This window comes from Silurus meridionalis, chromosome 18 (genome assembly GCF_014805685.1).
Source record: "Silurus meridionalis isolate SWU-2019-XX chromosome 18, ASM1480568v1, whole genome shotgun sequence".
Lineage (NCBI taxonomy): Eukaryota > Metazoa > Chordata > Actinopteri > Siluriformes > Siluridae > Silurus > Silurus meridionalis.
Window position 1 is genome coordinate 27235156 of NC_060901.1, and position 14783 is coordinate 27249938.

General features: G+C 42.4%; 2 protein-coding genes across 2 annotated transcripts; both read left to right on the top strand.

The window, feature by feature from the left end:
- The first annotated feature begins 2497 nt into the window (after positions 1–2497).
- Positions 2498–3481, top strand: LOC124401723 (trace amine-associated receptor 6-like). Its single transcript, XM_046874150.1, has one exon. The coding sequence runs from the start codon at positions 2498–2500 to the stop codon at positions 3479–3481; it is 984 nt and encodes a 327-aa protein (XP_046730106.1).
- An 8040-nt stretch (positions 3482–11521) lies between these two features.
- Positions 11522–14298, top strand: LOC124401724 (trace amine-associated receptor 13c-like). Its single transcript, XM_046874151.1, has 3 exons — positions 11522–11964; positions 12140–12299; positions 13402–14298. Exons 1-3 carry the CDS (start codon positions 11522–11524, stop codon positions 14296–14298), a joined length of 1500 nt encoding a protein of 499 aa, XP_046730107.1.
- Positions 14299–14783: the final 485 nt, after the last annotated feature.

Consider the following 14783-nt stretch of genomic DNA (forward strand, 5'->3'; position numbering starts at 1 on the left):
TGATTCAAACTAAATATAATTTCAGAAAATATAAAATATGTACTTACTCAGGATGATTCTCGGTCGAACTCAAAATGGAGCGACACCTGCGTGGCCTGGTGTGAGTTTCCAGTGAAGGCAGGGGTGATGCAGCCACACTCCTAAAAATAACCAAACAATATATTTTAGGATGATGAATACACTTGAACAACATATATTTGTTAGCATGCATTGTACATATAGCATTTTCACCTTAGCATTCCGGAACATCTCTGCTAGCTAACACTACATAACAGCCTTTCAGGATGATAAGTGACACTAACCAAAACTGAACTGAGGCTAAAATATAACTTTAAATAACGTCAACAATATTTAGGAAATACAATTACAAACAGTTAATGTTACAAATGAGCAGATATTGGCGGATTTTTGTTGTAACATTAAAAGGCAATGCTGACAAAAGCTAGGCAGAGATGTCTACAAACAATATGAGTTTTATATGATCAGAATGTAAGATTTAATAACTTACTCATCGTAGAAACTTGAATCGTTGGAATCGCAATCTTCTTCGGATGAAAAGGTAAATTCTTCATCACTGTCCAAAACCATCTGAAGAGCTTCCTCACCGGTGTAGTGTGTCAAATCGCATTGTTTTAGGCCATTGTCCAGGGGGCGTGTAACTTAACATGTGAACTGTTTTACCTGTGAATAGCGGGGGGGCGTGTCCGGTCGCAGCTCATTATCAGATAATGAGCTGCGGTGGAAAATCTGTGCATCTACTTGGTTTCACATAATTTATATTCTTTGGAAACATATGTTTTTTATTTCACAGACTTATTCCAAAACTACATACTTTAAGCTGTCTAAAGATATTTTTTTTTATTTCCGTGTGTCAGCTATTGGCCGAGTTTCAGCGCTTTTTGATGACGTGTTTCTAAACGAAGCTCACACAGACAAAGGCAACAGATGGCGCACCCTGACTATTTTATTCATTTAAAAAAATACAATATTTTTGGCGGGTCCTCACTTTAAAGCACATCCTGTGGCAGAGCCAACGGCCTGGACTCTGGGAAGCACTGGGGAGGGACTGGCACCGTAGCATGAGGTGTACACCGCCCTCCAGATGTAAGCCGTCAGGACTTACGTGCCATGGACCATTTGTTCGAAGCAAGGGTGACTCTCAGGTCAGCCGGGTCATTCTAGGGCCTAGAGCATCGCCAGGGGCCCCTAGGCCCTCCCCGCGGGGATCGGGTGGCAATGTTCTCTTTCTGGGCTACATGATGCCCGGAAGGACCAGGCTGGGTCTAATCTAAGGGAGTTTTTCCTTGCCACAGTCGCCACGGCTTGGCCATCAGGGATAAATGCACACCGTTCACCTTGACTGTTGATTTCTGTAAAGCTGCTTTGAGACAATGTATGTTGTGAAAAGCGCTATAGAAATAAACTTGACTTAACTTGACTTGGCTGGGGCCGCCGCCGAACGGCCCCCTGGGAGTGGCGAGGGAGGTACTGCTAAAAAGCCGCCGACTGCTTTTTAGACTACTGGAATCTGTCGTTGACCGCCGTTACAGTATCACCAAACAGCCCAGGAGAAGCCATTGGGGCATTCAGGAGCGCAGCTCGATCCGTGGCAGGGAGGTCTGACAAGGTGAGCCACAGATGCTGCTCTGTGGCCACCAGGGCTGGCATGGACCGACCAACGGCCCACACTGTGTGTTTCATGGCCCTAAGGGTTAGGTTGGCAGCACGAAGAAACTCCTTAATATCATCAGCCCCGGAGCAAGTCAGCCTGGTATGCTTGCAGCACACCCATAGTGTTGCTTAAAAAGCTTTGTTATTGTTATTATTGCACAGTACAGTAAACAGTAAACAGTAATAATGGTGTATATTTTAGTGACTGTTTCACTGGGAGCAGCTCTAATTGTAAAGTCTAATACATAAGGGCAAAAAGTGTAGTCAGAACTGTCAAATAATTGTGCGTTTTTTATACAAGTGTATGAATGCGTGTGGAGGAAACTACGACTTTATTTGTTGTAATGTGAACCAAAAAACTAAAGATTCTTAGGTGCCAGTGATTTTCTGACTTTTTTTTAAAAATCACTAGATTTGTCCCATGATTAAATAAAGTGGCTAAAATAGTTGTATTCTCATTGTGTGTGTTTTTGTCACCTTTTATTATAAATATGCTTGATTCATGATGTATTTGTTTAGCATTATTTAATGGACATTGCTACTCTGTGCACTTTGTGTTCATGTTTATTTTAAGCACATATTTACAGCAGTGTGCACATGGAATTCACTTTTAACTTCTTTTGTTTACATGGCATGACATCATATGTACTGTTCTGTCACTCAAACTTAGGGGCGTAATCCATTTCTTAAACTATAAAAGCAACAGCTCTGTTTGACCTCTAAATTTATTGTAATGTGCGTTTACAATGTTATAATAGAATTTCATTTATGAGTATTTTGTTTTAACTTTTGTAGACATCAGAGAAATGTTTTATTCATGAACCCGATGGAGTTTAACCTCACTGATCGCTGTGAGCATTTCTTCTGTCCAGAGAGATCTGTATCTCCTGCAGTTTATATCTTGCTGTATGTGTGTGGAGCTGCTGTGGTTCTTCTAACAGTGTGTGGAAATCTGCTCGTCATCATCTCTGTTCTTCACTTCAAGCAGCTTCACACACCGACCAACATGCTCATGCTCTCTCTGGCCGTGTCAGATTTCTTCATCGGTGCTTTAGTGATGCCGTCGATGTTAATCTGGACGATCGAGTCGTGCTGGATTTTGGGGAAAAACTATTGCGCTTTATTTTTAATAACTACTGGATTCCTCATGATTGTGTCCATATACACTGTCGCTCTTATCGCTGTGGATCGTTATGTGGCTCTTTCAGCCCCATTTTTCTACACAAACACAATCTCTCTAAGGATTATGATATTCGTGGTTTATTTGAACTGGTCTGTAAATCTTGCATATGTCTTAGCGCTCACTTATTTCAATGGAATTTTCAACAATACTGTAGCGTGCCCTGGAGAGTGTTTTCTCATTCTGACTGAGGTTTGGACTGCAGTTAATCTTGTAAGATCATTTATATTTCCACTTTCTGTTATAATCATATTGTACAGTCTGGTTTTTCTGATCGCTAAGAAACACGCCACTGCTATCAGAGAGCTTAATAATCACACACGACCTCAAACACAGAAAATCACCTCCCACTCCATGAAATCTGAGAGAAAAGCAGCCAAAGTCCTCGGCATTTTAGTGTGTGTGTTTCTGGCGTGTTTACTTCCTTATTATATTTACAGTCTGTTAGGGAGTGTTATTGAAGTACAGGGAGAAATAATCAACAAAGTTTTGATCATGCTTTGTCTAAATTCCAGCATTAATCCTCTTATTTACGCTCTGTTTTATCCGTGGTTTAGGAGGTGCTTTAAAATAATTATAACTCTGCAGATATTCCAGAGAGACTCTGCATTAATCAATGTTTTTTCTTGAACATGTTTTGTGCTCTTAAGACACACATACAAAGGCAGATGAGAAAATCAGTCTGTCTGAGAAACTACTAAAATACCAAAGCATCAAAAACATTCCAAATGAATTCTGCTAGAGGAATAATTTAACAACTATGGATAAATTCAGTCTGGATAAATTGTTGAATTATTCACACACAAACACACAACACATAAACATGATTCATATAATAAATTTAATTTTTGAAATAATTAATTTTCTGATCGCTAAGAAACACACCACTGCTATCAGAGAGCTTAATAATCACACACGACCTCAAACACAGAAAATCACCTCCCACTCCATGAAATCTGAGAGAAAAGCAGCCAAAGTCCTCGGTATTTTAGTGTCCGTGTTACTGGCGTGTTTACTTCCATATTTTATTTACAGTTTTTAGGTGACGTTATTGAACTACAATTAAAAATCATTCAAAAATGTTTATCTTGTTTTGTCTTAATTCTACTTCAAATTAATTATAACTCTGCAAATATTTCAAACAGACTCCACATTAATCAGTGTTCTTTCATGAAATTACTTTTTTCACCCCTTTATGGTGCCTGAATAATATCATTACTGTATATCAACTACTGATCTAATGTATCCCTTATCATAGCAATATTATTTTGTAATTCATATAATACAATTAATGTAGGCATTTATAATATAGGTAGTCAAAATTATATTTGCTTATAATAGGAATAAAATCATTTGAATTATATTTTCACATCAGAAAGAATATTAAAAATTAGTATCATAATCGTAAAAATGTGTTGTGGACTTTTATATAGATATTATGTATGTGGTGAGTTTTGACATTTAAAACTTTAGTTTGATATTAATATGGAGTCTTTGTTTTAGACACTTTTATGATATACATAATAAAATAGTAATGTTAATGCTATTTTGTAATTTCTATTTATTTTTTCTTTTATATTATTATTTTGAATAATGTGGAGGAGACTGTAATAACGGCTGAAAGTATCAACATCAGTAAGGCCTAATTTGGTCCCAGACATTTATGCTGCAGAAGAATTACATAAAGGTGAATATTTATATAGTGGAAATTTGCAGGGAGGGGAAATCATTTATCACACACCATACAAAAAAAAAAGATCATGTAGTATTTTCCTATGTGTCATTTTTAAATGTTATATCTTGTATGACAAATCTGACTTTTTTTTAAAGCTGTCAATGCTGTTAGTGTAAATTTGTTATAAATACTTTACAGTGCTGCATGAAACTTAACTAAAATAAAAAATGAATATACAAATGAAAATAGTGATAATATTCGAAATCTTACACAATAACCACCCTAAATGTCCAGACCTTGACTGTAAGGCGAAATTAAAAGTCTTCTAGAGTGAATTTGGTTCATTCACATGCACTTAAAAAGAAAGACACTCTGGTTCTCTGACAATCTGTAAATAATTTGTTCAGTTGTTTTTTTACTCTTATTATCTAAATTGACCCTTTTTATTTCCACAATCATGATTCTAGTTGTCAGGATCTTCTGGGTGCACGGCGCACTATTCCCTGTTGGCGGCCACCTTGCCGCTTTTTCCCGCACTGCCCTGTATTTAAGGACACCCAAGACTTTAGCTCGTCGGCTTCCAAAGTCACTGAGAATATTCTTGCCACCCTGCCTGCTTTTGTTTCTGAACCTAATACTGATCTTGTTTCTGATCCCCAAAAACTTTGGTTTTGTTTTGGCGTTTTTCTTCTTTGCGCCCTGCCTATATTGTTCTTTTTGCCGGCTTTGGATTTTTTGGACTGTTTTTTGGCTTTGGTTTTGTCTTCCCTGCATCATTCTGTTTGCCTGTCTTTTCACCAAGATCACCTCTATGCCCTGCTGTGCATACCCCCCAAGCCTGTCCACAGTCCCGCCGAGGGTGCCGCTCCGCCTCATCACATCAGCCAGAAAGTGCTTGGGGCAGCCACCTGGGAGCTAGCTACATGCTTCATCTGGCCTTTCCTGACCTCCAAGGCATTCTACCTGGTGGCAGCTTGCTTCAAGTCCTGCTGTGTCCATTGCTGGCACCTGACTATCCTCATGCCGCAGTATTTTCGTTCCTGCCCAGTATTTCAGTTTCAGGAACACAGGTCCAAATCTGAAATCAAACAATAAAATAAGATAAGATGATATATACCTTTATTTGTCCCACAGTGGAAAAATGTGCAAATATGTAAAAAAAATTAATAATTAGAAACATTATACAGTATATTGTATATTGTCAGGGCGCCATCGGCTTCGCCTCTCCTCGGCGCCCCGCCTGCACGGAGCGCTTCTTCATCATACTAACTACCAACACCTGAACCTCCTTCCACTCAGCCTACTTAAGGCCCTCACTCCTTCAGGGCTTTGTCCGTTATTGCACGTCACACGTCATCACACGACCTTGCCTTTTCCAGGCGTACCACGGATATCACCTCAGCACTTTGGCTACTGTTTTGGACTGTGTGGGCCTCGCCTCTCCCAGGCGTACCACTGATATCTCCTGAGCACTTTGGGTTCGCTTTCGGACTTTGTGGACCTCGCTCCTTTCAGGCGTACCACGGATATACCTGCTCCTCTCTCTCTCATGGCTATCACGGTTTCTTCTTAAAGCTTACTTAACCTACTACGGCTTCTGTCTCTATTTCTCCCGGCCTGACATAATAACGGACCTTAGAACACACTAGGGAAAATATCGTGTTACCTCCAATGGAACCACAACTGGCTACGCCTTCGGACATGGTCCTCAATCTCACCGTCGCTCTCCGAGCCACCTTCACTCTGACCTTTGCTAGCCAGGCGGCTGCTTCCCCCTACGGCAGCCCGATTTTCCGGCCTCTTTTTCCGTTGACGCGGCCGAGTGTAATGGCTTCCTGCTCCAGGTGAAACTCCACATCGAGATGCAACCTCAGAAAAATCCCTACTGATTGAGCTAAGGTGGCATTCCTTGTCTCACTCCTCTCTGGAAGAGCTCTAGCCTGAGCACACAGAACCCAGCTATCAACTCCTACACGCACTTCACCAATCACTTTACGGAGGTTTTCAGCGTCACTTCCAGAGCGCTATGAATGAAGGATCAGCTGCTCAGTTTGCGCCAGGGGTCGGATAATATCATCAACTATAGCCTACGTTTCCGTACCTTGGCGGCCAATAGTGGCTGGAACGAGGTTGCACTTATAAATGCCTATCGCTTGGGATTAAACCCGGAAGTCAGGTATGCCATTGCTATTCATGATGACAATCTAGGGTTGGAAGCGTTTATACAATGGTCGCTCGAGTTGTCGCAATGCCTCGCCGCCTGCCATCCTATGGAGTCTGAAGCCACCTCTGCTGCTGTACATCTGCCGACTCCCGAACCCGAGCCGATGCAGGTGGGGTCTCGGAGACTCTCTAAGAAGGAGAGGAACCGCCGCCTGGTGTCCGGCACGTGCCACTACTGTGGAGACCCGGTCATTCTATCTCAGGGTGCCCCACTCGACCTCCATGGCCCGCGGTGAGTACCGCGTGTGTGTTTCTGATGTGTTTACTTCCATATTATATTTACAGTCTGTTAGGGAATGTTATTGAAGTACAGGGATGATTCCAAATGAATTCTGCTAGCGGAATAATTTAACAACTATGGAAAAATTCAGTCTGGATAAACTGTTGAATTATTCACACACAAACACACAACACATGAATATGATCCATATATTAATTAAATTCTTTGAATTAATTAATTTTATGATCGCTAAGAAACACACCACTGCTATTAGAGAGCTTAATAATCACACACGACCTCAAACACAGAAAATCACCTCCCACTTCATGAAATCTGAGAGAAAAGCAGCCAAAGTCCTCTGTATTATACTGGCCGTGTTTATAGTGTGTTTACTTACGTATTTCATTTACAGTTTATTAGGTGACGTTATTGAGCTACAATGAAAAATCAGTCACAATTTTTGGTCTTGTTTTGTCTCAAGTTTACTTTAAATTAATTATAACTCTGCAAATATTCCAAACAGACTCCACATTAATCAGTGTTCTTTCATGAAATGTCTGAATAATATCATTACTGTATATCAACTACTGATTTAATGTATCCCTTATCATAGCAATATTATTTTGTAATTCATATAATACAATTCATGTAGGCATTTATAATATAGGTAGTCAAAATTATATTTGCTTATAATAGGAATAAAATCATTTGAATTATATTTTCACATCAGAAAGAATATTAAAAATTAGTATCATAATCGTAAAAATGTGTTGTGGACTTTTATATAGATATTATGTATGTGGTGAGTTTTGACATTTAAAACTTTAGTTTGATATTAATATGGAGTCTTTGTTTTAGACACTTTTATGATATACATAATAAAATAGTAATGTTAATGCTATTTTGTAAGTTCTATTTATTTTTTCTTTTATATTATTATTTTGAATAATGTGGAGGAGACTGTAATAACGGCTGAAAGTATCAACATCCGTAAGGCCTAATTTGGTCCCAGACATTTATGCTGCAGAAGAATTACATAAAGGTGAATATTTATATAGTGGAAATTTGCAGGGAGGGGAAATCATTTATCACACACCATACAAAAAAAAAAGATCATGTAGTATTTTCCTATGTGTCATTTTTAAATGTTATATCTTGTATGACAAATCTGACTTTTTTTTAAAGCTGTCAATGCTGTTAGTGTAAATTTGTTATAAATACTTTACAGTGCTGCATAAAACTTAACTGGAATTAAAAAGGAATATACAAAATGAAACTAGTGATAATATTCAAGGTTTTACAGAATAACCACCAGACCACGACCCTGAGGCAGAATTGAAAGTCTTCTAGAGTGAATTTGGTTCATATACACGCACTTTGAATAAAAAGACGCTCTGGTTCTCTGACAATCTGTAAAGAATTTGCTCAGTTGTTTTTTTACTCCTAAAACTATCAAGTTTTCTTGTTATTGATTTTGAAATTTGACCCTTTTTATTTCCTAGTTTTTGATTCTAGTTGTCAGGATCTTCCGGGCACATGGCACACATTTCCGGGTCGTCGGCCAGCTCGTTTTTAAGGACACCCAAGACTTTAGCTCGGGGCCAGATTATCTGACCGGCTTTGAAAGTCCCTGAGGATATTCTTGCCACCCTGCCTGCTAGGGTTCCTGACCCTGTTCCTGATTCTGTTTCTGATCCTGTTCTTGACCCCTGCTCTGCTCTTCTTTGGACTTTGGTGTTTTTGGTTTTGGCTGGGTTTTTTTTGTGCCCTGCCTATATTGTTCTGTTTGCCGGCTTTAGATTCTTTGGACTGTTTTTTGGCTTTGGTTTTGTCTTCCCTACATTGCCCCAAGAACGATTAATCAGCATACAGAGAAGAGATGCAATGGTTAACAGTCTGGCGTGGAGCGAACAACCTGTCTCTGAACATTGACAAAACAAGAGATGGTTGTTTACTTCAGGAGAGCATAGAGTGACCGTTCACCACTGATCACCAATGGATCTTCTGTGAAGATCATCAAGAGCATCAAATTCCCTGGCAGAGAACTTCACTTGGCCACTCAACACCAGCTCCCATCACCAAGAAAGTCCAGCAGCGCCTCTACTTCCTTAGAACGCTGAGGAAAGCGCATCTCTCTCCCCCCATCCTGACCACATTCTGCATCACTGCCTGTTTCGGGAACTGCATCGCAAGACCCTCTATTGTGGTGACAGCTGAGAAGATCTTTGGAGTCTTTCTCCCCTCTATCATGGACATTTACACCACACAGTGCATCCACAAAGCCAACAGCATTGTGGATGACCCCACACACCCCTCACACACACTCTTCACTCTCCTGCCATCTACTGCCACACTCTTTACCCTCTTGTGTTGCTCCAACCCAAAATCCCTCCGAGGGCAGGGTTAGGGTGGTGGGCGAGCTCCGCCACATCACATCGGCCAGAAAGTGCTTCGGGAGCCACCAAGAGGCTTGCTTCATGCTTTATCCGGACTTTCCTGACCTCCAAGGCGTTCTACCCAGTGGCAGCTCATCTCAAGTCCCGCTGTATCCACCGGTGGCACCCGACTGTCCTTGTGCCCCAAGCTTCTTGACAAGATTTAGTTCTGTAGTTAATACAGAGTAGTTAATACGGAATAATATGGCCATAGATGGACCCAGCGGATATATTAAATTGTTGGGCTTGCTCTGTCACAAACTGGCAATTCAGTGACCCACCCAAGACAGTCGATATTTTGAAGCTTAGCCCACAGCAGAGAACTCAGTATTTTCCGGTGCATCATGAACAATCTATGGCAAACCAAATGGTTTTAAATAACCTCCTAAAATGGCTGTACGTCCAGCCCCTGAGCTCTGCTGGGGGGCTGCCCAATCTCAGCCTTCCTGCCTGACTGGGGACGTCGCCCTGCTCTTCCGACTTGCCGAGATCACCTCTATGCCCGTCTGCCCTGCCAAGCATGCCCCCAAGCCTGTCCAGAGTCCTGCCGAGGGCGAGTCCTTTGTTATTGTTAATATTTCACAGCCAAACAGTAATAACAGTGTATATTTTGGTGACTGGTTTAAAGGGAGCAGCCCTGATTTTAAAGCCTAATACATAAGGGCAAAAATTGTAGTCGGAACTGGCGAATAATTGTGTGTTTTTTATGCAAGTGTATGAATGCGTGTAAAGAAAACAACTACTTTATTCATTGTGATGTGAATCAAAGAACTAAAGTTCCCAATTCGCAAAGTTTTCCCACTATACCTTGCTCTACGCGAATGTAGTTGTGGCTAAGGAGTGCGGCTGCAGGGTGATGCCACGTGTGAAAGAGATGCTAGCAAGCTATCTTTCCCCAGGTGGTGCATCGCTAAAGGCTTGAGTATGCCTGCGAAAGCCACTTTGGCTTTAGTAGTTATGGCTATGCCGAAGATCAGGCTGCCTCTACACGATAATTGTGTTTTGTAGGCATGCCAGACTGACTTACTATGAGAGATGGCATGGGATTCAGCTCTGGGGTTGACGATTGGGAGTTACGTCTTGCTGCGGCCTAACCCTTGGGGCCACCAAGGTATGGCATGGCCATTGGTCGGTCAATGTCAGCCCTGGTAGCCACAGAAGGGCTTTTGTGGCTCACCCTGTGCGTGGTGATTCCCAAAAGGGACAGGGCTTTCCTTCTGAACGCACTGGTGGCCCCTCCTGGCCTGTTCTGGTAATGCTATAGGTAAGGACGATTGCTAGCAGGTTCAGGAGACAGGGTGGCATTTTAGTGGTACTTCCCCACTGCTCCCATGGGGCTGCTTGGCGGCAGCCTCAGCACGGTACATCCAGCCACCGCGAAGCCCAGAAAGAGGCCCTTGCCACCCGGTCCCTGTGGGGAGGTCCTAAAGGCCACTGGTCTAGGCCCGAGAGGATGCTGGCCAACCTGAGGGTCATCCTCAACTCTGATAAATGGGCCCTGGTGCATAAGTCCTGATGGCTTACATCTTGGAGGGCGGTGTACACCTCAAGCTACGGTGCATGCCCCTCCCCAGCACCACCAGGAAGCCAGGCCGTTGGCTCTGCCACAGGATGTGCTTCAGAGCATGGCCCCCCTCCAGTGGGCGTCTCCCTCCGCTTTCGCCGCAAAGATTAAAGGGTCTGCTAGCCCTGCCATGGGACGTGTTTCAGGGTGCAGTCTCCCTCCAGTGGTTTGCTCCCCGTATTTCCACCCAAAAGATCGCTGAAGATGGGGGAGATCCGCTGCCTCTTGGGAGGTGTCTTCGGCTGCAGAGAACTGCTCCAGCCAGTCAGAGGCCAACTCTGAGGAGTTGGTTCCCCTGAGGAACTTTCTGACAGTATGGGAGGAGCTGCCAGAGGTCTCTCAGTGGTTCATGCATACTGTAAAGAAGGGCTATGTGATTCAGTTTGCGTCTTCCCCTCCCCGGTTCAACGAGATGTGTCCCACCCTGATGGGACCTGAGCAGGCTATGGTCCTGGAACAGAAGGTGCGCACTCTCCTGAGGAAGTGAGCCATCGAGGTGGTTCACCCCTCGGTTAGAGAGTCACGCTACTACAGCCCGTACTTTGTTGTTCCGATGAAGAATGGTGGGTTGCGTCCGATCCTGGACCTCGGCTCACTCATGAGGCTCAGGTTCAGGATGCTCAATCTCAAAGAGATTGTGTCTCAGATCAGGTCAGAGGACTGGTCTGTCACGATAGACCTGAAAGACACATACTTCCATATAGCCATCCTTCCCGCACATGGGAGGTTCCTGAGGTTTGCTTTCGGGGGCGAAGCTTACCAAAATCGGTTCCTCCCATTCAGCCTGGCGATAGATCCTCCTGTGGTCCCAGGACAAACTCCTCTCGCTGAGAGCCGTTTACATCCTGGGACAGTTGAATTGCAGAGCAGATGCCCTGTTGAGACAATGGCCGAGGCCTGGGGAATGGAGACTTCACCCCAAGGTGGTGGAGCAGATATGGCAGAGGTTTTACAGAGCCCAGGTGAATCTGTTTCCGACTCGGGAGACTTTGCACTGTCCCCTCTGGTTCTCTTTCTCTCACCCAGCCTTGTTAGGGCTGGATGAAATGGTATAGACGTGGCCGAGGCCATTGAGGCGCTATGGTTTGCAAACCTGGTGTCCCTCCTCAATGGCCCTATGGCTTCTGCACAACCTGTCTTTCTGCGGTATTTTGCCCTCCTCTGTTCCTAGCCCTCCAGGAGAAGCAGAACTGGCTGTGACGAACCTCCACAGGACGAGTCTGTGGAGGAATTCGGAGAAACTGTTCGTCTGCTATGGCCCTAATAGGAAGGGATTCCCAGCCAATAAGCAGATGTTAAGCTCCTCTTGTGAGGACCCGAGGACTCCTCTTGTGAGTCCTCGGGTCTCCCTGCTCTGCTCGGGGTCAAGACTCACTCCACCCGTAGTGTGGCAGCGTCTACGGCCTGGTCCGCTGGATTCCCACTCCAGGACATTTGCGACGCTGTGGGCTGGTCCACTCGCTGACCTTTGTTGTGTTTTATGACTTCGACCTCAGAGCCACTCCAGGCTCCTCTGACTTGCATGCAGGTGCTGAGGCCCTCACACATTAGGCAGGGTCCAGTTAGTGTGGCATGATTGGATATCTCGTTCCTAAAGCGCTGCGACGCAGCTCAAAGTTCCTGAAGGGGAAACATATCTAGGTTACGTATGTAACCCTAGTTCCCGAGAGAGTGTCCCCGTGCCACACCCCCTGCATCTCTGTGGTGCATACCTTCTCTTTTTTGCAGAAGCTAATTCCGCTACCACCGCACAGCCATTTTGTAGCTTTATGGTTTACGCGATGTCGCTCGCCATGATGTCACGTCTTGCCTATTGGCCATATTTCACATGTGGTTCAGAGTGTGGACAACGCAGGGCCGTTACCAAAGAGTTGCGATGCAGCATCTCGTTCCCTAGGGGAACTAGGGTTACATACGTAACATAGAGATGATTCTTAGGCGCCACGTTTGTGCCACATTTTAAACAAAGTGCCTAAAATAGTTGGATTCCCATTGTGTGTGTTTTTGTCACCTTTTATTATACATATGCTTGATTCAAGATGTATTTGTTTAGCATTATTTAATGGACATTGCGTATATGTTTATTTGAACCACATATTTACAGCAGTGTGCACATGGAATTCACTTTCAACTTTTTTTTTTACACGGCATGACATCATATGTACTGTTCTGTCACTCAAACTTAGGGGCGTAATCCATTTCTTAAACTATAAAAGCACCAGCTCTGTTTGATCTCTAATTCATTTTATTGTAATGTGCGTTTACAATGTTATAATAGCTTTTCATTTATGAGGATTTTGGTTTAACTTTTGTAGACACCAGAGAAATGTTTTATTCATGAACGTGATGGAGTTGAACCTCTCGGATCGTTGTGAGCATTTCTCCTGTCCAGAGAGATCTGGATCTCCTGCAGTTTATATCTTTCTGTACGTGTGTTCAGCTGCTGTGGTTCTTCTAACAGTGTGTGGAAATCTGCTCGTCATCATCTCTGTTCTTCACTTCAAGCAGCTTCACACACCGACCAACATGCTCGTTCTCTCTCTGGCTGTGTCGGATTTCTTCATCGGTGCTTTAGTGATGCCGCCGATGTTAATCTGGACGATCGAGTCGTGCTGGATTTTTGGGAAAAGCTATTGTGTTGTTTTTTTAATGACTACTGGATTCCTCATGATTGTGTCCACATACAATATCGCTCTCATCGCTGTGGATCGTTATGTGGCTCTTTCAACCCCATTTTTCTACACAAACACAATCTCTGTTAGGTTTATGAGAGTTGTGGTTTATTTGAACTGGTCTCTAAATTTTGCATATGGTTTAGCGCTCACTTATTTCAATGGAATTTTCAAGACTCCTGTAACATGCCCTGGAGAGTGTTTTCTCATTCTGACTGAGATTTGGACTGTAATTGATCTTGTAAGATCATTTATATTTCCACTTTCTGTCATAATCATATTGTACAGTCTGGTTTTTCTGATTGCTAAGAAACACGCCACTGCTATCAGAGAGCTTAATAATCACACACGACCTCAAACACAGAAAATCACCTCCCACTCCATGAAATCTGAGAGAAAAGCAGCCAAAGTCCTCGGTATTTTAGTGGCCGTGTTTCTGGCGTGTTTACTTCCTTATTATATTTACAGTTTATTAGGGAATGTTATTGAAGTACAGGGAGAAATCATTCACAAAGTTTTGACCATGCTTTGTCTGAATTCCAGTATTAATCCGATTATTTATGCTCTGTTTTATCCGTGGTTTAGGAAGTACTTTAAATTAATTCTAACTCTGCAAATATTCCAAACAGACTCTTCATTAATCAATGTTTTTTCTTGAACATGTTAAGATGTGCATACACATATATTAATTCAAATTTCATATACCATCAGTGAAGGCATATGTAGTTTTGTGTGTACATTGTGTGTTCACACACATATATATACATATACATATATATACATATACATATATATCATATCATATTCCTAATCAAACAATTATTTTATGTAAAGTCTTTTTTTTCCACTCCTTTTTGATGATGCACGCAAATATTGTTCCTCAGAAGTTCCTGTAGTTGACCACCATTCTAACAGCAACCTCCAGCCTACAGTGATCTGTAATACAATATTTTAATATATGTATTGTATAGCTTGTGTGGTGGAAATTACATTTGCGTTAAAAGCATAATAAAAGTACAAAATATATATGCCAAGGAAATATGAATAGTAGAATACAGAATTTTAGTATTATAGTATTTACATAAAATATAAATACTTTTAATGAATTACATTCTAGACATTACATTTCATGTTAATGTTATA

Coding starts and splice junctions, on each gene's coding strand:
- LOC124401723 (XM_046874150.1), top strand. CDS start 2,498: ATGGAGTTTAACCTCACTGATCGCTGTGAGCATTTCTTCTGTCCAGAG.
- LOC124401724 (XM_046874151.1), top strand. CDS start 11,522: ATGAAGAATGGTGGGTTGCGTCCGATCCTGGACCTCGGCTCACTCATG. Junction 11,965..12,139: donor GACTCGGGAGACTTTGCACT/GTCCCCTCTGGT, acceptor CTCTGTTCCTAG/CCCTCCAGGAGAAGCAGAAC. Junction 12,300..13,401: donor AGGACCCGAGGACTCCTCTT/GTGAGTCCTCGG, acceptor TTTCTGTACGTG/TGTTCAGCTGCTGTGGTTCT.